Source organism: Nomascus leucogenys, chromosome 3 (assembly GCF_006542625.1).
Source record: "Nomascus leucogenys isolate Asia chromosome 3, Asia_NLE_v1, whole genome shotgun sequence".
NCBI lineage: Eukaryota > Metazoa > Chordata > Mammalia > Primates > Hylobatidae > Nomascus > Nomascus leucogenys.
Genome location: NC_044383.1, coordinates 138,474,594 through 138,500,004, shown reverse-complemented (window position 1 = coordinate 138,500,004; position 25,411 = coordinate 138,474,594). Strand labels below are relative to the sequence as shown.

General features: G+C 35.6%; 1 protein-coding gene across 3 annotated transcripts in view; it reads left to right on the top strand.

The window, feature by feature from the left end:
- The window catches only part of SYNE1 (spectrin repeat containing nuclear envelope protein 1), a 526,037-nt gene that overhangs the window by 112,072 nt on the left and 388,554 nt on the right, over window positions 1-25,411 (top strand). For 2 of the 3 annotated variants that reach the window (XM_030809854.1, XM_030809853.1), the window contains exons 5-10: window positions 4,212-4,295; window positions 12,929-12,949; window positions 13,417-13,509; window positions 14,454-14,632; window positions 19,389-19,585; window positions 22,036-22,145. In XM_030809854.1, coding sequence (XP_030665714.1) covers window positions 4,212-4,295; window positions 12,929-12,949; window positions 13,417-13,509; window positions 14,454-14,632; window positions 19,389-19,585; window positions 22,036-22,145 — 684 coding nt within the window. The remainder of the gene's footprint in view (window positions 1-4,211; window positions 4,296-12,928; window positions 12,950-13,416; window positions 13,510-14,453; window positions 14,633-19,388; window positions 19,586-22,035; window positions 22,146-25,411) is intronic. The other variant, XM_030809855.1, reaches the window with a different exon arrangement.

Genomic DNA, 25,411 nt, shown 5'->3' with positions numbered 1-25,411 from the left:
AAGAAATAGAAACCCTGAACAGACTAAAAACAACGAGTGAAAATTGAATCAGTAGTAGAAAAATTGCCAACAACAACAAAAAAAGCCCAGGGCCAGATGGGTTCACAGTTGAATTCTACCAGACATTCAAAGAAAAATTGGTTTTAATCCTACTGAAATTATTCCAAAAGATTAAGAAAGAAGGAATGCTCCCTAACGCATTCTAAGAAGCCAGTGGCAACCTGATACAAAAACTAGGAAATGACATAACAAAAAATATCCCTGATGAACATAGATGCAAAGATCCTCAAAAAAATACCAGCAAACTGAATCTAACATCATATCAAAAGATAATATACCATAATCAAGTGGGTTTCATTCCAGGGATGCAGGGATGGTTTAACATATGCAAGTCAATAAATGTAATACATCCTAAAAACAGTATTAAAAACAAAATCTATATGGGCATCTCAATAAATGCAGAAAAAGCATTTGATAAAATCTAGCATCTCTTAATGATAAAAAGCCCAACAAACTAGTCATAGAAGGGACATACCTCAAAATAAAAAAGCCATATATGACAAATCCACAGCTAACATCATACTGAATGAGGAAAAGTTGAAAACATTCCCCTTGAGAACTGGAACAAGACAAGGATGTTCACTTTTGCCACTTCTTTTAAACATATTACTGGAAGTCCTAGCCAGAACAGTCAGGCAAGGAAATGAAATAAGGGGCATCCAAATTGGAAAAGAGTAAGTCAAACTATCATTGTTTGCTGATGATGTGATTGGATACCTAGAAAACCCTAAAGACTCCTCTAAAATTCTTAGACTTGATAAACAAATTCAATAAAGTCTCAGGTTACAAAATCAATGTGCACAAGTCAGTAGCACTGCTATACAGCAACAGCAACCAAGCCAAGAATGAAATCAGTAATTCAACTCCTTTTACAATAGCTGCAAAAAATATCTAGGAACATATTTAATCAAGGAGATGAAAGATCTCTACAAGGAGAACTACAAAACACTGCTGAAAGACATAATAGATGACACAAACAAATGGAAACACATCTCATACTCATAAATTGGAAGAATCAATATTGTGAAAATGACCATACTGCCCAAAGAAATCTACAGATTCAATGCAATTCCTATCAAAATACCAACATCATTTTTCACAGAACTAGAAAAAACAATTCTAAAATTCACATGGAACCAAAAAAGACTCCAAATAGGTAAAGCAATCCTAAGCAGAAAGAACAATTTGAAGCATCACATTATCTGACTTCAAATTATACTACAAAGCTATAGTTACCAACACAGCATGATACTGGTATAAAAGTAGATACATAGACCAATGGAACAGAATAGAGAACTCAGAAATAAAGCCAAATACTTACAATCAAATGATCTTTGACAAAGCTTACAAAAATGTAGATTGAAGAAATGACATCCTATTTAATAAATGGTGCTGGGAAAACTGGATAGTCACATGTAGAAGAATGAAACTGGACCCCTATCTCTCACCTTATACAAAAATCAACTCAGGATGGCTCAAATACTTAAATCTAAGACCTGAAACCCCATACAAATTCTAGAAAAAAAAAAACTAGAAAAAAATCTCTAGACATTGGCCTAGGCAAATAATTTTTTTACTAAGACCCTAAGAGCAAATGCAACAAAAATGGAAATAGATAAATGGACCTAATTAAACTAAAAAGTTTCTGCAAGCAAAAGAAATTATCATCAGAGTAAACAGACAACCCACAGAATGGGAGAAAATATTTGCAAACTATGCATCTGACAAAGGACTAATGTTCAGAATCTACAAGGAACTCAAACAAATTAGCAAGAAAAAAGGCAAACAATACCATCAAAAAGTGGGCAAATGACATGAATAGATATTTCTCAAAACAAGATACAAATAAGTAATACACATGAAAAAATGTACAATATAACTTGTCATCAGGGAAATGCAAATTAAAACTACAATGAGATATCATCTTACCCCTGCAAGAATCGCCATTATTAAAAAGTCAAAAAACAATAGATGTTGGCATGGAAGTGTTGTAAAGGGAACGCTTATACACTGCTGGTGGGAATGTAAATTAATACAACCTCTATGGAAAAACGGTATGATATCTTAAAGAACTAAAAGTAGATCTACCATTTGATACAGCAATCCCAATACTGGGTGTCTACCCAGAGGAAAAGAAGTAATTATTTCAAAGACACCTGCACACGGATATTTATAGCAGCACAATTCACAATTGCAAAGATATGGACTCAACCTAAGTGGCCACTGACCAATGAGTGGATAAAGAAAACGTGATATACATACAACCATGGAATACTACTCAGTCGTAAAATAAGAATGAAATAATGTCTTTTGCAGCAATTTGGATGGAGCTGGAGGCCATTATTCTAAGCGAAGTAATTCAGGATTGAAAACTAAATATGATATATTCTCACTTATAAGTAAGAGCTAAGCTATGGGTACACGAAGGCATATAGAATGGTATAATGGACTTTGGAGGCTCAGAAGGATGAGGGTAAGAGAGGGGTGAGGGATCAAAAACTAAATGTTGGGTGACAGTTGCACTACAATCTGAGATTTCACCACTATGTTAGTCCTTCATGTAACCAAAAACCAATTGTACCCTAAAAGTTATTGAAGTTAAAAAAAATGGAGCAGGAAATTAAGTTCATTCTAGCAGAAAAAGGTAAAATTGAATTCGTATCTCATGGCCTACACAAAAATTATATCTACATGAATTAAGGACCTACTGACAGTAACACTTTAAACTCTTAGTAGAAAACACGGGTGAATATGTTTTAGACACAGGGATAGGAAAACAATTATTCAATAAGACACAAAAATATTGACAATAAAAGATTGCTATATTTAATATATTAAAATTAAGACTATCTTAAAAATTAAAAACCTTTAAAACAACTGGCAGAAGTTACAAACTTGTTGAAGATATTCACAATTCATGTTGTAAAAGGATTAAATCAAGAATATATAAAATACATCTTCAAAACAATATGGGTGCAAACAACCCAAAGGAAAACCTGGGCAACTGATGTGAAAAGGCATCTTACAGAAGAAACACACATCACCAATGAACAGAGGAAGAGAAGTCCACATTGCTGCTGATCAGGGAAATGTAAATGGAGACTGCAATGAAAAAGAGTACATATACATTTTACATATATTCAATTGAAAAAAGTATGTTTAAGGTATCTATCAAAATCAAATGTTGGAGAGGATACAGATTAACGGTATTATTTTTGCAATGCTGATCAGAGTAAAAAGTAGTGCAACCATTTTAGGAGAGTTTGGTATTACTTTACAAATGGAAGTCACATTCCCTTCAACTCAGCAATTCTACTCTTAGGTACATGTCCAGGAGAAACTGTGCTTGTACAAAAGGTGAGAAGTACAGGAATAATCTATCAACATATCAAAATATCAATAACCTGGAAACAGCACATTCATATCAGAAGGAGAGTGTAGAAATAGCACATTATATAGCTTTTGAAATGAATGAAATACAGTGAAAGGCAATGATACGATGAATCTTAGCAATATAATGTGGAAAAGTAGGTCTCAAATGTTTAATACAGTGATGCTCTTCATATAAAATTAAAAACTAAGCATTCTTTTTAAGAAAGCGTGCGAAAGAAATGAATCTCTATAAAATGGCAAACACTGGACTGGAGTTAGAGTGACAGGTGCCCTCAGTGTAGTCAGATAGGAGGATGGGATTAGTGGTGGTCATATTTCGGGATATGGCTTTCATACTTAGTTGTGGGTCCTGACTTTGTTTTAGGTTGCAGGTCCTGGGTGTGTTTTACATTTTTAAAAATAATTAACTAATACACTAAATAAGTGGGCTGTGCACAGACCAATGATGAGACTCTGTTGTGTCTAACAGAGGTCTCAGTAAATAATAATTTCTGCTCTTAGACATACAGAAGACTAAAAGGCAAATGCATTAACAGATAATCTGAGAATGAATGCTCTTAATGAGTGAATTAGTGTATCTTCAGAGTGCCACGGGGAACACCCCTTTATGTATTTGCTAACCTTTATAGAAAGTGAACAATGTTGGTTGCTTTTGAATATTCTTGAAGTATATTTTTAATCCACTTAAATAGATCTTATAACTAACATTTTAATATGCAGATTTTGTCTTATTCCTTTTTTTCCCCCTCTTTTTACAGCCTTGTGAACAAGGACGCCGGATGAAGCGAATCCATGCTGTGGCTAACATTGGCACAGCACTCAAGTTCCTCGAAGGAAGAAAGGTAAGGGAGAAACAAAAACAAAACCCCCAAGGAAGAAGGTATGGGCATACTTATGTTTTCAGTGTTGGCTGTAGGTCAAAACACTGCATGTAATCTATGCAGCCTAGACATACAATATAATCGTATTATAAAATACTCTTAGATTTATGGAGAAGTTGCAAAAAAGAAATTATATTTCTACAGTTCATTTCAGTGTCTAGTGTTAAGAGCTTACATAACCATAATACAATTATCAAAGTAAGGACATTAAAATTGGGATAATACTATTAACTAAAACATAGACATTAGTCCAAGTTCATCAATGTTCCCTCTATTGTCTGTGTCTGTTCCGGGATCCACTCTAGTATCACATCTTGCATTTAGTTGTGTCTTCCATTCTATGACAGGTCTTCATTCTTTCCTTGTCTTTCATGACCTTGACACTTTTGATAACTGCTGGTCAGTTATTTTGCATAATGTCTCTCAATTTCGGTTTGTATTATATTTTCTCATGATTAGGTTGAGTTTATACATTTTTGGAAAAAGTCCCAAGAAAGTGATGTCATATTCTTCCCAGTGCACCATATTAGTAAATATAGGGTGCTGATATGTCTTATTACTGGTTACATTAACTTTGAATACTTGGTAATGTGGTGTCTGCCATGCTTTCCTATGGTAGAGTCACTGTTTTTCCCTTTATAGTTGGGAAATAACTTAGGAGAGATAATTGAGACTATGCTAAGTTTCTGCTTTTCCTCAAACTTTTGCTCACTGATTTTAGTATCCATTGCCTTCAATAATTATTTCTGTGCTGCTTGCCTAATGATTTTCTATTTTCCTCGTTCCTTCTATATTTATTAGTTGGAATTGTTCTGTAAGAAAAAGATGTCCTCCCCCACAATTTACTTATTTATTCAATTATTTATTCCAGTAGGGACACATGTATATTTATTTTGTTATGTAGTTAAAATCCATCATTATAATCATTGTTATTATTTTATCACTCAAATTGTTCTAGCTTTGACCACTAAGAGTTCCTTCAGGCTGGCACCTGTACCTTTTTGATATTGGCTCATAATTTTTCAAGCAGTTTTTCATTTGCTAGAAGTACAAATATTCCAGGTTTTTCTTATATTTTCCCTGCCCCAGTCCTGGAATCAACCACTTCTCTAAAGAGGCTTCGTTCCTTTTAGTGATGAGTGGCATTTAGAAACCAAGATCTAAATGCTCAGTATTTCATTGCTACTGGGGCATCATTTCTCCTAGGCCCTCTCAGCAAATAGATTAGAAAATGTGTATGTTTATTAACTCATATATATATACATATATCTGTGCTTCTCTCTCTCGCCTCTCTTTCTCTCTCTGTCTCTGTATGTGTGTACATGTGTATACACATATACATATGTAGCTTCTCGCACGTGTGTGTGCGTGTATGTGTGTAAAACATTAGTTCAGACTAATACCTCTGATTCAAGTTAAACACCACAAGTTTTACTCTAGCCTTATGTCCTTATTTGTTTCTGCTTTCTCTGATAATGAGACGGCTTACTCTCATCTACAATATATTTACTAATTTTTTCAGTCCTAGTGTGTTAGTCCATTCTCACATTGCTATAAAGAAATACCCAAGACTGAGTAATTTATAAAGAAGTGAGGTTTAATTGGCTCACGGTTCTGCAGGCTGCTCAGGAAGCATAGCTCTGGCATCAGTTTCCGGAGAGGCCTTAGGAAGCTTACAATCATGGCGGGAGGTGAAGGGGGAGCAGGGATGTCACACGGCCAGAGCAAGAGCAAGAGAGCAAGGGGAGAGGTGCTGCACACTTTTAAACAACCACGTCTTACGAGAACTCACTCACTATTGTGTGGAGAGTACCCAAGAGGGGTGGTGCTAAACTATTCATAAGAACTCGCCCTCATGTTCCAATCACTTCCCACCAGGGTTCACTTTCAACATTGGGGATCACATTTCAATATGAAATTGGGTGGGGACTTGTATACAAACTATATCACCTAGCATACATATCTAGTATGTCACTAACCCATGCCCCTGTGAGAAACAGATTTACAAACTAGAGAACAGGATTTGTGTGTAGTTCTTTTTGTCTTTAGCATTATAGTATCCAGTCAAAAAACTATTTTTTGAAATGTTCTTAGGTTAGTTCTGTTCTTCCCTTCAGTGGGATTATGTCATCATTTGTTATAGAGATAGGTTTATTTATTGTTGTTTGTGTTCTATTTTGTGCCCCACCCCCATCCTGGTCGATTTTATTATTTGTTTTAAAGAGTGGGACATTATTATGGTTCTAAAATAATAAATGTTATATTTAAAGAAGTCAAACCCCTTCCTCATCCCTACTACTCCATTCTCATTCCCTGCCTCTAACTGCATTTCCTACTTTTAGATAACCAGTCTCTCTAGTTTCTGACATAGATTTTGCATTTTTTCCATAAATAAGATGTGTTTTCATATATCCCCTTCTTTCTTACATGAAGGATAGCATACCATAGATGCATTTTGCTTTTTTCACTTATCAATATATCCTGGAAATTACCCCACATCAGTTCACAGTGATTTCTCTACTCATTTTTACAGTTACACAGTGTCCCATTGCCTAGATATGCCATAGTTTATTCAACCACTCTCTTATGAATGGGAATTGGGTTGTTTCTAGTATTTTAAAAACACAAACAATGATGCAGTTAATAACTATGTGCATAAGTTCTTCCATATAATTGGAGGTGTATCTTCTAGGTGAATTTCTAGAAGTGTGCTTGCTAAGTCAAAAGGTAAATGCACATGTAATTTTGGTGGATATTACCATATTTCCCTCCAAAAGGGTTGCACCAATCCTCTTACATTTAGCCTTTTCTAATTTGTGGGAATTTAGGAAGCCTGTGCTTGCTAATAGCAAAACTAGTTTTATAAATGGAGATCCAGATGCTTCTGGAAAATAGACCTATTCAGTTATTTCCTTCTCAGTTTATATGCACTGAATTAATTTGATTACTTTACAAATATATAATTGATGACTTTCTATAAGACAGGAACTCTAGAAAATACAAATTTACAGAAAACTTAGATTCTAGCCCTTAAATAATGTACATTGTTGATAAGTTGGTAATGCAATGAATCAGTATACATTTCAGTCAACTGTGCAAACTTCATGCCCAGGAGAGATCCCAGGCATTAGGATAGTGTGAAAAACAATTTTAGCTTCTTATGCAATATCAGGCAGTGTTTCCAGATCACACTAATCTCATTCTTATTGAAGGGTTTCTCTTCTTTCTGCTCACCCTTCATTAATTTTTCATTGAAAGCTGAATGAAGTCTTGTTAAACAGGATATTTAGAGTTTTTCAGGACCAGGTGCAGTGGCTCACACCTCTAATCCCAGCACTTTGGGAGGGCAGGGCGGGTGAATGGCTTGAGCCCTAGAGTTTGAGACCAGCCTGGGCAGCACGGTGAGACCTTGTCTCTAAACAAACAAACAAACAAATTAGTCAGACGTGGTGGCATGTGCCTATGGTCCTAGCTACTCGAGAGGCTGAGGTGGGAGGATCTCTTCAGCCTGGGAGGTCGAGGCTACAGTGAGCTGTGATTGCACTCCAGCCTGAGCGACAGAGCGAGACTCTTTCTCTTAAAAAAATAAAAATAAGAAATAAAGATAGAGTTTTTCAGGTCATTCATTCTCCCATTTCAGCTGTATGACAATAGTGTCCTACTTCATTCTGAGTTATATTGATTGGCTGGAATACAAAAACAAAATTCCTCTTATTAACTTGGAAGCTTTGGCAAAAGCTTTAACAACTTCACCTATGAAAGGCATTGTTTGTAAAGAAGACTTGTTTTCACAATGTCCATTTTCACAGAACAACCCAAAGTAATAAAAAATAAAGTTTAAATATATTTGCTAAGCACCGAAAGTAGTGTCTTGAGAATCAGAACAAAATGGAAGAATTTCTCTTTTTTCCCCACAAGTCTGTTAATCTTTTTAAAGTCTTCCCCTCCCCACATCTCCCTGAAACATTCTTTTTGGCCACACTCTCTTGCACTTCTGTATCCTATGGCCTCACAAAATGTTTGGCTGTGGGAAGTAATGAGTTTTGGAAGGTTCTTTAGTGCACTCCCGCTTATTATCTTAGCATTGATCTTTACAAGTTAAAACTTATGTCTCAATCATATTTTTAGAAATTTGTCTTTGATCTTTGTACTGACTTTGTCTTCCATTTGGAATTTTTTTCTTTTGATAACAGGACATTTATTTAGTATTTTTATTCTTATTTAGTTTGACTTAGGGAATAATGAAGGTATTCCTCATTTTACTAGGGAAACCCTAACAGTGTCCTTAGCTTTTCTCTTATTTTCAGGGCTATTGAAAAAACATATGTAAGAATCTGATGAGAAATGTGTAAATGTGACTCTGGTGAACAGATCCATCATCACTTGCCACAAGTTTCTTTCTCCAGTGAGGTGTCAGGTAGATCATTCAGAACAGTAATATAGGGAGCCAACCACTGACCATCATAGTGCAGACAGGGGACATATATTCAGATTCCTGTGAGGTCCAGAAAGGTGATGTAAAGGAATGAGGTGAGTTCCAGGCTAATTGTGGTAACAGGAGAACTGAGTGGTCCTGTGTCCTGTCTGGAAGAGGGGAGCAAATAATTCCAACTAAAGTAACCTCAGTGAACTGCAAGAACTGTGATCCCTGGTTTTCTAATTTACAATGAAGGGCCAGTTGTCTGGACTTTTATTAAAATGTAATTAATGTTTAAAATTCCTTTAAATTATGTATTAAATAAGGCAGGCAGTTGACTACTTGCATTATTGTTGAGAATGAGGTACCTGATACCTCATTGTAGAAAGCAACTAGTGGAAAGCAGTAATGGATTTATTCATTAAGTTTTCAAATTTATCAAGAAAAGCTAGTAATGTGGATGTTTACTGAGAGTTTTTTGAAATTTATTTCCAAATAATTCAAATTTTTTTCTTTTCTTTTTTCTTTTTTCTTTTTTTTTTTTTTTTTTTTTTTTGAGACAGAGTCTTGCTTTGTCACCCAGGCTGGAGTGCAAAGGCTAGGCACACTGCAACCTCCACCTCTCAGGTTCAAGCGATTCTCCTGCCTCAGCCTCCCAAGTAGCTGGGACTACAGGCATGCGCCACCAAGCCTAGCTAATTTTTGTATTTTTAGTAGCGACGGAGTTTCACCACATTGGCCAGGCTGGTCTCGAACTCCCGACCTCAAGCTATCTGCCCGCCTTGGCCTCCCAAAATGCTGGGATTACAGGCATGAGCCACCACACCTGGTCTCAAATATTTTTTTAAACATCTGTGAGCTGTGCATTAGTCCGCTTTGGCTGCTATAACAGAATATCACAGACTGGGTGGCTTAAACTACAGAAATTTATTTTGTCAGAGTTTTGGAGGCAAGAAGTCCAGGATCAAGGTGCCTCGGGGTTGTTTTCTGGGGAAGCTTCTCTTCCTGGCTTGTAGACAGTTTCCTTCTCTTTGCTTCCTTGCATGACATTTTCTCTGTGTGAGTGTGGAGAGGAAGATCAATCTTTGGCGTCTCTTCATCTTTTTTTTTTTTTGTATTCATTTTGTTTTGTATTTTTTTTTTAAATTATACTTTAAGTTCTGGGATACATGTGCTGAACGTGCAGGTTTGTTACATAGGTATACACATGCCATGGTGGTTTGCTGCACCCACCAACCTGTCATCTACATTAGGTATTTCCTAATGCTATCCCTCCCCTAGTCCCCTACCCCCTGACAGGCACTGGCGTGTGATGTTCCCCTCCCTGTGTCCATGCGTTCTCATTGTTCAACTCCCACTTATGAGTGAGAACATGCAGAGTCTGATTTTCTGTTCTCGTGTTAGTTTGCTGAGAATGATGGCTTCCAGCTTCATCCATGTCCCTGCAAAGAACATGAACTCACCCTTTTTTATGGCTGCATAGTATTCCATGGTGTATTTGTGCCACATTTTCTTTATCTGGTCTATCACTGTTGTACATTTGGATTGGTTCCAAGTCTTTGCTATTGTGAATAGTGCTGCAATAAACTTGCGTGTGCATGTGCCCTTATAGTAGAATGATTTATAATCCTTTGGGTATATACCCAGTAATGGGATTGCTGGGTCAAATGGTATTTCTGGTTCTAGATACTTGAGGAATCACCACACTGTCTTCCACAATGGTTGAACTAATTTACACCCCCACCAACAGTGTAAACAAGTTCCTACTTCTTCACATCCTCTCCAGCATCATTTGTTTCCTAACTTTTTAATAATTGCCATTCTAACTGGTATGAGATTGTATCTCATTGTGGTTTTTATTTGGATTTCTCTAATAACCAGTGATGATGAGCTTTTTTTCATATGTTTTTTGTATGCATAAATGTCTTCTTTTGAGAGGAGTCTGTTCATATCCTTTGCCCACTTTTTGATGGGGCTGTTTTTTTCTTGTAAATTTGTTTAAGTTCCTTGTAGATTCTGGATATTAGCCCTCTGTCAGATGGATAGATTGCAAAAATTTTCTACCATTCTGTAGGTTGCCTGTTCACTCTGATGATAGTTTTTCTTCATCTTTTTTAAGAACACTAATCTCACTGGGCCCGGCATGGTGGCTCACTCCTGTAATACCAGCACTTCGGGAGGCCAAGGTGGCCAGATCGCTTGATGTCAGGGGTTTGAGACCAGCCTGGCCAACATGGCGAAACCTCATCTCTACTAAAAATGCAAAAATTAGCCAGGCATCGTGGCGTATGCCTGTAATCCCAGTTGAGGCAGGAGAATCGCTTGAACCTGGGAGGTGGAGGTTGCAGTGAGCCAATATCGTGCCACTGCACCCTCTCCTAGGCAACAGAGTGAAACTAGTCTAAAAAAAAAAATCTTATTAGATTAGGGCCCCACGCTTATGAACTCATTTAACTTCAATTATCTCTTTAAAGACACATTCTCCAAATGCAGTCACATTGGGAGGTACATTTCAAAATATGAATTTTGGAGGGACATAAATAATAATTCACTCCATTCAAGCCTCTGTCTTGTAACTCAGACTTCTCCAGATTACATGGGCCAGGTACAATGGTCTAGTCCAGCATTCTCAAGCACTAATGTGCATCAGAATCACCTGAAGGTTTTAAGACACTTTCCAGAGCCTCACTTCCTTAGTTTCTGGTTTAATGGGTCCAAGGTGAAGTCTCAGATTCTACATCTCTACAAGTTTCCAGGCGAAGTGCTTGCTGCGTCTCTGGGAATCACCCTTTGAGAACGTCTGGCTCAACAACCTTCTGCTCTGGTTTTATCTGTCAGTATGGTCCCATCTTCTTTCTGGCTTCTGGAAATTCTTCAATCTCTTTGGATGTGTCTCTATTGCCCATCCTACCTTCCTAGGCTACTAAGAATGTATTGTAAGTTCAATAGGATTTTGCAAGAGATGGGAGGTTAAATAAACAGACAAACCAACCTGTACTCCCTAAACTCATTGTGAAACACATTTTGGGGCAGATAATCATGAAAAACATTTTTCTTCACGAGTTAGGCAAAAGATCCTTTAGCTTCTGTAATAAATTGAATATGTTAACAATGTACAGTTTCAAGTACCATTGGAACTGGGTTGAGGTAGGATATTCAAATTATATTCAGTAGCACTTTTTAAAAAATGATGCACAAGGAAAAGGAAGCAGTTTTCCCCTGTGAAATGCATTAATCTTATGGCTATTAGCATATATTATAAATTTTTTGTGTATGTATGCTAAAATGGATGTGGAGAAAATTCTGGAGAAGTTGTAAAATGAAGCTCTCAAAATGATCCTAGAGATCATAGTAGATTCTTTCACAAAAAGTTAAAAAAAATTGATGTTCTTTATTTTCCATAAAGATATCTTAAACGTCTTATACTGATTGATTCAAAGGAAGTAGATATACAAGTTTGTAATCTATACCAGTTCTCAATTTTTATTTTCTGTCATTGAACCTGATGAATGAACTTCACCAGTGAGACAAAAATCCCATAGGCGTATCTCAAATCATTTACAATGATTTTTGTGGTAGCTTTTACTCCACCTCTGTGATGTAAAACCAGTAAATTTAAACTTTCAAGAGTAAAGTATTTGTGAAATGATTTTGCATCTGATATGAATTTTTTAAGTAAAAAATGTACAAACATCTGAGCTTTTTATTAATAACACACTTCATGAAATCTTGGCTGAGAATTTTTGAGCTAGAGGTCTGAGGGGTACTTTATTATTATTTGTTCTCATTTGTTTAGGAATTATTAAAAGGATATTTTTGATGGTAGGCTATAGAAATTGAATGAGATAGACTTAACCGTATAAGTCCATTTTGTTGGGACTTAGCAAACAAGTTTGTAGTAGATGGAAAACATTATCATGAATAATTGGGGACAATTGTACATAGATTGACATCTCTCCTTAATGCTTTATATGTCATCACCCAAAAGTAGGGAACTGAGTGCTAATAGGCTCTGTTTTGCTATTTCTTGCCTTTCCTTTGTTTTTCTTTAAAATGTATTACCACAGTCAGGTTCTAAACTGACTCCCTACCTCTTTATACCCTTTGAACAAATAACGCTGATTTCGAAAGATGTTTATGTGTATCTATTATCTTCTCCCTTTGTTTTTCATGTCAGTCCATGCACAGAGGATCACCGGTTAGTACAAATTTTAGAATTCTTAACTCCTGATTTTTATAGGTAGAAGGAAACGTAAGTTACCTGCTATTTGGTAACAAACTTCAAAGTAAGTGCATCTTCTTAAACTTCTCATTGCAGTTTCTTTTAAGCTCCAGTCAACCTCTAAATATAAATAATAACATTTTTTTTCTGTTTGACATTTTTGTTGGTAATTCCCTGCATGTTATATTTTTTCAACTTTAAACAAAAGAAGTTTCTGAAATCCATTTTATAGTTTTTACTTTGTACACCTAACAAATCCCCCTGAAATTTTCACTGAAACCTTGTGCTTGTTTGTTTCGGTGCCTCACTCTACTTATTCCCATGTACTATTACATAGGCATGATCAAAACTTATTGATGTCTACTAAAGGCCTAATCGTTACATAATTAAATGAGTTATAATATTCTAGTACATTACTAGTACAGTTTCTCTTTCTTAAACAGATTAAATTAGTCAACATTAACTCCACCGATATAGCTGATGGCCGACCCTCAATAGTTCTTGGATTGATGTGGACCATTATTCTATATTTCCAGGTATTGTGCTATAGTTCCTCTTTTGGTTGACGCAGTGTCTCAGAGGGAGATCATGGTGGCCATTTTAATAATGCTCTCATTTGCCGTATCTTTGGGGTTGATCCTTAACTTAGCAGAAATGTACCTTTCCCACATACGTTGTTTCTTTGAGCAGAATTTCCTCTCCTCCCTTGCAAAGCTGTTGCACATGGAAACTCACACCCTGAAGAACTCCAGCAGAGGTGCCCAATCTGAAAAGCGAGCACCTCAAGATGGAGATGAAATATTTTTGCAGAAGGCGCTCAGGAAAATTTTCTTTTTTCTTTGGAAGGGAGCACTTCTAAACTCCTTTTAGACATGAAGGGGAGGAATGAACTTGCCATTCTTTTTTTTTTTTTTTTTTTTTTTTTTTGAGACGGAGTCTCGCTCTGTTGCCCAGGCTGGAGTGCAGTGGCGCAATCTCGGCTCACTGCAAGCTCCGCCCCCTGGGTTCAGGCCATTCTCCTGCCTCAGCCTCTCCTAGTGGCTGGGACTACAGGCGCCCGCCACCACGCCCGGCTAATTTTTTGTGTTTTTGTAGAGACGGGGTTTCACCATGGTCTCGATATCCTGACCTCGTGATCCGCCCGCCTTGGCCTCCCAAAGTGCTGGGATTACAAGCGTGAGCCACCGCGCCCGGCCATGAACTTGCCATTCTATCCAGAATAATTGTTCTAACCATTAGGTTTTAGTTGATTAATTCATTCATGTATTCTACAAATATGGATTATTGTATGTAAGATACACTAGGGGTGCAATGGGAAGTGCAAAGAGGAGTAAGATATCAATCACGCCCTTTAAGAGCTTGCATTTTGTCAGGAATGTCAAGAGTGTTAATATGACTCATTTGTAGCTGGAAAAGTAAAACATCTGAGGAAATAATAACAAAGATAATACTTATGTTTTTGCTGGCTGTTAACTCACAGATTGAAGAGTTGACCAGCAACCTGCCCCAGCTCCAGTCTTTGTCCAGCAGCGCATCCTCCGTGGACAGCATAGTTAGCTCTGAGACTCCCAGCCCACCAAGTAAACGGAAGGTGACCACCAAGATCCAAGGAAATGCTAAGAAGGCTTTATTAAAGTGGGTTCAGTACACGGCTGGCAAGTAAGTATCAAGAGTTTGTCTAAATTCGAAACCCTTAAATTGAGTTATAAATGTATTACTAATTGCACCTCCTAATGATTGCAAAATGTGAAGAGACATTTGAATGAATGGCTTTGCTTTAGCGCTTGTTTCACTCTTGCCTTGAATTGAGATATAAACACAAATCACCACTAATACTCTAGGAGAATGCTCTTGAAAAATTAATTTTTTCTTTATTCATGTGATTGGGCCTAATTAATTAAACTGATTAATCCTAAACTTTGAGTAGCATGAGGGATAATTCTATTTAGGTCATTGTTTAGAGTTTCTGCTCCTATTAAATAAACTTTACATAAATAAATTTGAAGTTTAAACTTGGTTATCTCTTCATGAGACTATTATGTTCTATTTAAGAACAGTGTGAACTAAGGTACACATTCCAAAAACATTTTTTTTTTTATGTTCTGAAACTTTCTAGCAATTTTAGTTTTAAATTTTTTTCCTTTGGTCTCATTTTTTATCTAGAGTGTAGATTTTTTTGTCAACTCTAGCTTTGTGAGCTGAGAATTTGCATCTAGTTTTCAGTTTTCCTCTAGGCATGATAAATTTATATGTGTATACATTTATATGATAATAGTGGATAGAAAATGACTGCTGTCAGCCAGGCACTGTGACTCATGCCTATAATCCCAGCACTTCGGTAGGCTGAGGTGGGCAGATTGCCTGAGGTCAGAAGATTGAGACCAGCCTGGCCAATATGGTGAAACCCCATCTCTACTAAAAATACAAAAATTAGCTGGGCATGGTGGCGCGTGCCTGTAATCCCAGCTACTTGGGAGGCTGAGGCACCAGAATTGCTTGAACCTGGGAGGTGGAGGTTGCAGTGAGCTGAGATCAAGATTGTGCCATTGCACTCCAGTCTGAGCGACAGAGCTAGACTCCATCTCAAAAAAACAAAACAAAACAAAAACAAAACAAAACAAAAACAGAAAGAAAAGAAAAAGAGTGCTCTCAAAAAGTATTTTCTCATAGCAATTTCAGTGGAGTTTTCAGCTGATCATATAAGTATTTTGTGATCTGATGTGGTCAGGGGTAAGTCCTTTCATGTAGAGTATGCTTTTGTTTGATTTTCCTAAACAACATGTAAAATTACTCATTTTTTATCTTGTTTTGCATGCTTAAATCTAATCTGAATTTGATTCTCTACTTCTGGAAAATAGTTGTAAACAAGTACTTATTATAAAATATTGAGGTACCAAACATAGGGAGTTCTATTTTTAAGGTGTTTGAAGAGCAAAAATAAAAAAAAAAAAGAGAAACAGAAAGGATGTAATTAGTGTTACTAATTTATGTTGTTTTGTTTAACTTTTAAAGTGTGTTGCTGGCTTTCTAATTTGGGGTATGTTTTCATGATTCAAGTTGTAGTCAAATATATTTCTGAAAACAAAGCTTTGTGGCTGTTTAGAATCTGAAGTAGAAATGAAATAAAAAACCCTTCCCACATTGCTGGAACACTGTTTAATTGCATCCACAGTGGCATTACTAATCTCTCTTAACAAGTTCACTGGGTAGGGAGAAGACTGGTGACTGCACGCTGATGTGTCACGATGCTATTGCAATTAAACTTTGTAATAATGTCAAGGTGATATTCTGTGGTCCATTTCTTCACACGGCATTAAATTAACCAAAAACAAATTGATTTTTCTTTTAATAAAACAGTAGCTTGAAGTAAACTCAAATTTAATGCTGTTGGAGTTATCCAGCATTTAATTTAGTTTCATGCATGCTATGTTGGGTTTCAAAGATGTGCAACAGTCTGGTGACAGCTCAAAGTCATTGCTACAACTTACATATTGATAACATCAGTGGAAGTTTTACTTTCCTTATCTGGGCCAATGTCCAGAATCCTGGGCCTGAGGTTCTCCACCTGTGAGCAATTAATAAGATCCATTTCTTTTGTAGCTGCATAAATTGTAGAGATTTGGGGCGATGACTTTTCTCTGCCATAAAAATTCTGTAATGAACACATGATTCCATGATGCCACCGAACTGTTGATAATTTTTTCTAAAAACTGCTTTTTACACTATCCCAGTATGTACTTTTCAAGCAACTTATTATCTAACATGTGTAAAAGACTTTAGAATCTGTATCCATTTTGAGGTATGAGTGATGTTATTCCTAAAATCATACTATTTCGTTGGACTCTAGTTTGGAGGTTCATCACACTCATAAGATTGAAGAGGGTGGGAAATGATAAAACACCCAGTAAACACTAGACTACTTATCAGGATGTATCCACTGTTTTCGTATAAAGTTTAAAAATATTGGAGAAATAAATTTAAAAATGGTTTCAGTAACATAAGATAGTTAAGCCCTCTAATTTTTAACACTAATTTCATCCACTATCAATACATATTATCAGAAATAAAAGCTTTAAGTTATAGCATATCTTATGTTTACATACCTTTTGTCACATTTATAAGAAGAACAATTATATTTTCTGACAAAAATTAGTAAGGTAACAAAATAAATAAATATATGCATATCCATAGCTATTCAAAGTAGCTTGAAGTAAATACATATTAGAGGTCAGAAATGCTTATAAATTGGGCACCGCTCATCACTTCTTTAAATGGTATGTCTTTCTTTTGGTTCGTATCTAAAATTCTCAAATAAGAGGTTTGAACTATGTTACCTACTACTTTAACTGATACAATAGGAAACAGTGTGTGTGTGTGTGTGAGCATACCTACATATATTTTTTCAACAAATATAGAAGAAATAAAATGTGCTGAAACATTTTTACTTATTTCATTACAGTAAATATTTAGAAAAGCATATTATGTATTTCTCTTTGAAAATGTCTAAAACAATACATAAGTTCAAGAAAATTAGAAATAGCTAATTACATGGTGAATATTTATTAGCTAATTATTTATTTACACCCCACTTAATTTTGTTAAAAACTAATTTGAGGTGGCTTAACAAGATAAAAAACATTTTTAAATGAGGAAATGTGGACAAAGAAAAATAAAATGAAGTCGGAGATGGATTACAAATGAGTAGATAAAAAGGACATACTGTTCAACCTGCATGATTGTCAGCTGTCAGCTGAAAAAAATTATATCCATACTACCAGAGACAAGCTTGAAAATAACTAAGAGAAGATTCAAGATTACTTTACAATTTCTGGAGTCTCATAAAATTGTTTTTAGGATATTTATTGAAGCCAATGATCAGGCTCAATGATGCATAATATATTTTATGCAAACAGTGTACGTTGGTAAAACATGTTTTAAAGTGAACAATAAGTTATCTACAATAAAATTTAAGGATAGGCTGTGCACGATGGCTCACACCTGTAATCCCAGCACTTTGGGAGGCCGAGGCGGGTGGATCATTTGAGACCAGCCGGGACAACATGATGAAACCCTGTCTCTACTAAAAATACAAATATTAGCCAGGCATTGTGGCACATGCCTCAAATCCCAGCTACTTGGGAGGCTGAGGCGCAAGAATCCCTTGAGCCTGGGAGGTGGAGGTTGCAGTGAGCCGAGATAGTGCCACTGCACTCCAGCCTGGGCAACAGAATGAGTGAGATTCTGTCTCAATAATAATAATAATAATAATAATAATAATAGTAATAATAATGGACACTTACAAACTTATTATATTAATCAGCCTACCATTCAGGTTGTATTTTTTCATGAAAATTTTGAGATTCTAGTAAAAATTAATTGAGTGATATTTTTGCTTTATTTAGAGACAACTATAAGGTTAATGAGACTAACTTTTTAAAAAGAAGCTACTAGATGACTTTATCCATTGAATGTTCCATAATTAAGTGATCATATTTGCAGGCCCTCCACCTATTCAAGGGGTGCAGCTGATGCTCAAAATCATCTTTACAACTCTGTTTTCCGAACTGCCTTTATAATTGTTAAGTTACATGTAGAAAAAAAAATCATTCATTGTGAGCTTGCCTCGCTTCTGTTTTCCAACGGCAAAATATGACTACCAACTTGAATCAGTTTCTTAATAACTGGCTTTGAGTTAATCAAATCCACAACCAAAGAAAAAAGATTTACCACCAGGGCTTTGCCCTCAAGACAATTACAAAAAAGGAGCTTAAAAACAATTTTATTGATGGAGTAATTGGAATTATTGTTTGCATTTAGGTGGAATACAGGGTCCCTTGTGAACACTTTGGGATATAATTGCAATATTTGCATTTGTCTATTCTATTGCATTTGAAAGTATTCAGCCACATTATCTTAGTCTGTGATAACCTGTGTACAACACAGTGCTGCTTCCCATTAGAAACGTGTTAGCTCTTTCTACCAAAAATATACACTGGTTAATTGCTATCACTTTTGGCATCTTTATAATTTGTTTTCTTAAAATTTTTTCAGACATTTTTCTCTAAATTGATTTTTCTTTATAAAATAAATGTGAACATCCTTCAATAGCTCAGCTGGTAGAGCGGAGGACTGTAGGGGTTTGAGCATAAAATAAATGTAAAAATATGCTTTAAATTAACTATCTTAATTGCTGAAAAATCCAACATAGAAATCCCTAACATAGAACTGGAATTTCGACAACTTATCTTGTTGCTCCCTAAAAATTTTGTTTCCCTTAATTTTTCTCAAACACAAAGAACTGATACAACTCTCTGCATATTGTTGGTGAAAAGCACTGGATTTTGCATCAGGCCTTGAAGAAAGTGCTTGTATCTATTCAGAATGTAACATCATTTTATGTTTTTGTAACACAAAGGCAGACTGGAATAGAAGTAAAAGATTTTGGAAAGAGTTGGAGAAGCGGGGTTGCCTTTCATTCAGTTATTCATGCCATTCGACCCGAACTGGTGGACTTGGAGAAAGTGAAAGGCAGATCCAACCGAGAAAATCTGGAGGATGCTTTCACTATCGCTGAAACGGAACTGGGGATCCCAAGACTGCTAGATCCTGAAGGTAGGCTGAATATTCATTGGCTGTTTTATGCCTTAACACAGAGGGTTTATATGTCTTAAACCCCGAAATACACACGACTTCCAAGATTCTATTGGAGGCCAGAAAGCTGGAGAAAAGTGGGAAGTAATGGTATTTTCCTGCATCAATTTTCTTCTGGATAAATATCTACCACCATGGTTGGGGTAAAATATGATTCCATTGCTCCAAACAGCACTTTGGCATTGGTATATCAGTCGGGTGAACTGGACTTAATATACTTAAGGGTGGAATGAAAGTTTTAGAAGTGTGTGTATAAGGGGTAGGTGACAGGATAATATAATTACTCTATATAATCTCAGAGGTCTGGAAGATATAGATTATTCATACTTAGAAATGTTGTTAACCATGCAGTGTTTTGGTCTCAATCAGCAAACTTCACAAATGTTTGACTAATATTTGTCATTTCAATTGTTTGGCACGGTTTTTGGTAAGGCTGTGAGTGCTAAGACGATTTGGAAATGGAGTGAACTCTTTCAAGCCTTCAAAAGACAATTTAGATGCCTTTGATAAACTTTTATAAACTAATAAGCTGTTAGTTATGTTGAAACAAAAGTATCAAAGTGAAGTTTCCAAATGTCACAGATAATTTCTTATTTGGATTGGCAATTATGGACATTTCTACCAGTGAATGCAGAAATGTAAATATCCAGTGAAAGCAAATTATTTTTCCCCTCCCCTCCCTACCCTTCCTGGCCTCTGGTAACCACCAGTCTACTCTCTATCTTCATGGGATCCACCGAAAATTATTTTTAATGATGGAATTTCAGACTGAACTTCCCTAGCTCTAAAACAAAGAGGATAGACTTGTCTTTCCAAGAGTAAGTTACAGAGACTCAGTTAGGTTTCCTCTGAGATGAAGGGCCCCATGGAGATTCCTTGCCATTTTAGGATTCTGTTTTGAGTCCCACTCTGCCCCCACCCCCACTTTCACTAGGATATCAAAGGGCTTTCTGCCTTCTTTCTGCACAAAAATAAATCAAAGGAAAAACACATATTCCAGCCATCGACTTCAGAGGATGTATCACAGCTGACATTATTCCTAGAGTGGGATGAAAGGAGAATATACACAATTCTTTCATATCCACCAGACCAGAAGATCTTAATATTTTCTTTGATGATTAGAAACTGAGGTTGCCTAAATACAAGGCTATCCTAGATATAAGACATTCCTCTAATTTCTTAATGAGAACTTCCCCTTCAAAAAGTTATTTAGCCAACTTGGATGTATAAGCTTTTAGGGATACAGATTAAGTAGACCAAAAGCCATTATAATAATTATTTTATGATTTACATATATAGTTAACGGCATATACTATGTTAAATCATGTATTAAATATTGCTTTTCTTTCCACTTTCATATTTCCTGAAAAAAAAAGTTTTACTCAACCGTTTGACTCATCTCCTTTGAGTCATTTAACAAATTTCAGAATACATTATCTTTGCTTCCTTTTAAATGGTGTGAGTTGCAGCACTGTTTAAACCCTATACTGCAAGTCTCTAGAAATTATACCTCTAATCAAAAAGAACTTTCATGAAAGATTAGATTAGTTTTATACTTTATTGTGGCAATTTGGTTTGCTTTCTGCTCTATAAATTGCTCTGTAAGATATAATCATTTTTATTGCCTTTAAAATTGATATTTTAAAGACTTGTTTACATGTTTTACTTATGCATTCTTACCTCCATGTATAATTACTAAATCTGTATAAATTTATTTGCCTGATTTTTACCATTTGTATTAGATAAATATCTATGAGCTTCAAAATCACAGTGATTGAGAGCTTCTCAGGCAGTTTCCCTCGAAGAGTGCTTGATTGCTCAAAGCACTATAATTTGGAGAGAATGCTCCACAAAGAAGAGGCTGCCCAGGAAATTGAATATAAGGCATCTGCCTTTCTTCTAAAGTGAAATTTGTGGGGGCAGAGAGGGGGCTTGTCTATATTTGGCCATATATAGTATATATATATACATATATAGTATATATATATATGTCATTCAGTGTCACACTTGTAAGCATTTCTGTACTTCCTATTTATGCCAGTTCTAAAATTTACATATTATTTGTGTTCTATTCACTAGTATGAATAGAACTAGTATGAGATACTGTATGAGTAACCCATTTGTGAGATACTGTCTCACGAGATACTGTGTGTCTTATTTAAATTACATATATGCTACTTTCTTAAATGCTGTTTGTTTAAATGTGTCATCTTTCTGAGTAATATAATTTTCATCATGTAATATCCAGACTAAATTTGGTTTACCGTCCTCCCCCTCCAAAATTCTAAACAGTACTTCTGTTTTCCTTCTGCGTTGAGTGTTTTTAGTGTGATAGCTAGATACCAAAGCTTGTATTATTAAAATCCAATGAATGCTAATTAATTTATTCACATTTCCTTTTATTTTTTCAGATGTTGATGTGGATAAACCAGATGAGAAGTCTATTATGACCTATGTAGCCCAGTTTCTGAAACATTATCCTGACATCCACAATGCAGGCACTGATGGGCAAGAGGATGATGTAGGTATTTGCTTTCTTCAAGTATCGCTGGTATATGCAATGACAGTGACTCAGCTTTTTGAGTATACTGTTCTCAGAAAATTAAATTTGAATGCATTTTAATATGAGACCAACTGATTTTAAAAAGATATCACCAAATGGGGCGATGATTAGAGGAAAGGGTTTTTCTGGTTTGTATGTTGGATATATTAGAGAAAGTATTGCTAATAATAAATGTAAGATATGTGATGCTGATACACTAAGACTGAGAAAAGATAGCAGTGTTGGGAATTCCATTTTAGTAATTTGAGAATTGAAGTAATTGTACTTCTGTCATAGTATTTGCACATCCAGATCTTGAATCCCCTCGCTCTGGTTGATCTGATAAAATCTAATTTTGACGTTTGGATTTTATTATGTCTATTGACAGCAAACATATGGAAGTAAGGTACAATTTATAAAAGTTCTAATTATTCACTGTCGTTAGATTTTTCAACCTTTAAATAATTTAAATAACATTAACATCTTTCATGCTGCTCAAATTACATATGTTAATTGTCATAAATTTTTTAAATCAGGAAAAAAAGGAAAAGGAAAAAATTTTCTGTATTTGACCTTCTGGAGAGAACCTATACGAGAGAAAAATTAATATGTTGATGTTAATTCCCAACATTTGCACATGTATATGGCAGATACATACAATATTTTAATAAAAATAGAATTATGGTATCCATATAATTTTATAATTTTCTTCTTCCATGAACATTATAAAGAATTCTGCAGGTCATCATATGTATGTACATTAATTTATTACTCAATCTTAATTGTTTTAATTTATAATTTTTGTTGTTATAAGCAATGCTTTTATGAACAATCTTGTAATGAAACATTGTTCTAAGATTCTCTTTTTTTTTTTTTTTTTTTTTTTTGTGAGATGGAGTCTTGCTCTTTCGCCCAGGCTGGAGTGCAGTAGCGCAATCTTGGCTCACTGCAACCTCTGCCAGCCGGGTTCAAACAATTCTCCTGCCTCAGCCTCCTGAGTAGCTGTGATTTCAGTTGCACATTACCATGCCCAGCTAATTTTTTCTGTTTCTAGTAGAGATTGGGTTTCACATGTTGGCCAGGCTAGTCTCAGACTCCTGACCTCAAGTGGTCTGCCTGCCTCTGCCTCCCAAACTGCTGGGATTACAGGCATGAGCCACCACACCTGGCCAAGATTCTTCTTTAGAAGTGGAATTCCTAGGCTAAAGGGCATACAAAATTTTAAGGCTTTTAAAAATGTTTCTCGTGTTGCCTTGCAGAAAGTTTGTCCTATTTCACACTCCAACCAAGACACCAGACTGCTTGTTTTCCTGTTTTTTTTTTTAACAATAGATATGACCATTCTTTTAATATTTTTGAAGTAGTGTTGTATTCTATTTTTAATTATATACAGAGGTGGATTCACTGTGGAATTTTAAATTAATTAGAAGGTGCTCCTCCTCTTCCTTTCTCCTTTCTTCCTGAAAAAAATAATTATAAGGCAGACAACATCAGGAAAAATAAGAAATGGAGTTTTCAAGATGTGTGAAAAACTGTCTGTCTTCAGGTTCAGGTCTCAACTGGAGTTTTCAGAGCAGTTTGAGATGACAATGAAGAGTAATAAGCAAAAAACGTAAAATATGTTTTCTTTTTTTTTTTTTTTTTTTTGAGACGGAGTCTCACTCTGTCACCCAGGCTGGAGTGCAGTGGCACAATCTCGGCTCACTGCAACCTCTGCCTCCCGGGTTCACACCATTCTCCTGCCTCAGCCTCCTGAGTAGCTGGGACTACAGGCACCCGCCACCTTGCCTGGCTAATTTTTTTCTATTTTTTAGTGGAGATGGGGTTTCACTGTATTAGCCAGGATGGTCTCGATCTCCTGACCTCATAATCCTCCCACCTTGCTCTCCCAAAGTGCTGGGATTACAGGCGTGAGCCACCGCACCCAGCCAATATGTTTTCTAAATAGACTTAGAAACATATATAGAGAAGAAAAAGGCTAAGGAGTATAACCAAAAGCTTACAAGTAGACGTCACACCAATAGTTAGAAATCAGTGACTTCATAAAAGAATAGGCAAAATAGAGGTAACTGCTGTTTCATAGGTCTCTTAGATGAAATTAATTTGGCATTTGATAGAAATATGTTAGCTTCTTAAGAACAATAAGTTCAGGAAACCTCTTTTGTTCCTTGCCAGGATTGGGGCACAAACACTGGCCACCAGAGTGATTTATCTATAGTTATTACTAGTAAAGTAATTGTTTCTAAAAAGCACCACAAACGGCTAAAGCAAAGACTCCATGTGCAAATGCTGGCATGGATTGATGCAAATATTTTGGAGTCATCTGGGGCTTGCTGGGTTTTGACAATACTGTTGTGTGAATAAGAAACTCTGTAAGAAAACACATTAGACTTACCTCATATAGCACAGAGAAAATCCATCCAAACTTCCATCTGGTTTTTATATGTGAAGTCCTTATATTACCCAGATGGATTTATATCTAATTTGGTGTCTGAGGTTTTACTCTTTTAGAGTCTTTGACATTAATCATCTCTCCAGATTAGTAAACTTTGTGGCTGGAAGCATCTAAAAAAACAAAAGGAGATGCTTTACTTAATGCTCATGAGCAGAAGTTTAATGCAAAAGTCCTTAGAGATTTGAAACACACAATCTATTGATATAAGCTTTTTAATATACTTTACTAAAGAGGCTTTATTATTTTCAGAGGTTACTTTAATCATCTAGAAAATAAATTCTGGTCATTAAAAAATTTCCCTCTATCCCTTTCCTAAAAAGAGGATGCATGTGATTTATTCAGGCTTATCTCAAAAATTATTTTTGTGAAAATGTATTGGAAGCTTTGCCCTTTTTTAGTGGCATTTGTCGTGTAGTGCATAAGCATCCAAAACTGAATATTTTGAATAATGTATTTTTTGTTATGATGTAGGGCTTATATTTAACACAGTTAATGGTCACCTAATTCTGTCTAGTGAACCTTTAATATTTTGTAAACTATGCATATTAGTTTTGAGCCCTCACCTCAAAGTACTCAGTATTTGTCACTCAGCTCTTACTCTCTTAATTCATTTTTTAAAAAATTCTTGACATGAACATGTCTACCAGGCTTTCATTTTTGTGTGTATTTGATTTATATATCCCCTTTGTGATTTTATTTGAATTAAATATTTTATCGATGCCATTTTAAATATGATTTTCTTACTGAAAATCGACATTGCCATGGTTTTTTTTTATCTCATCCAATAAAA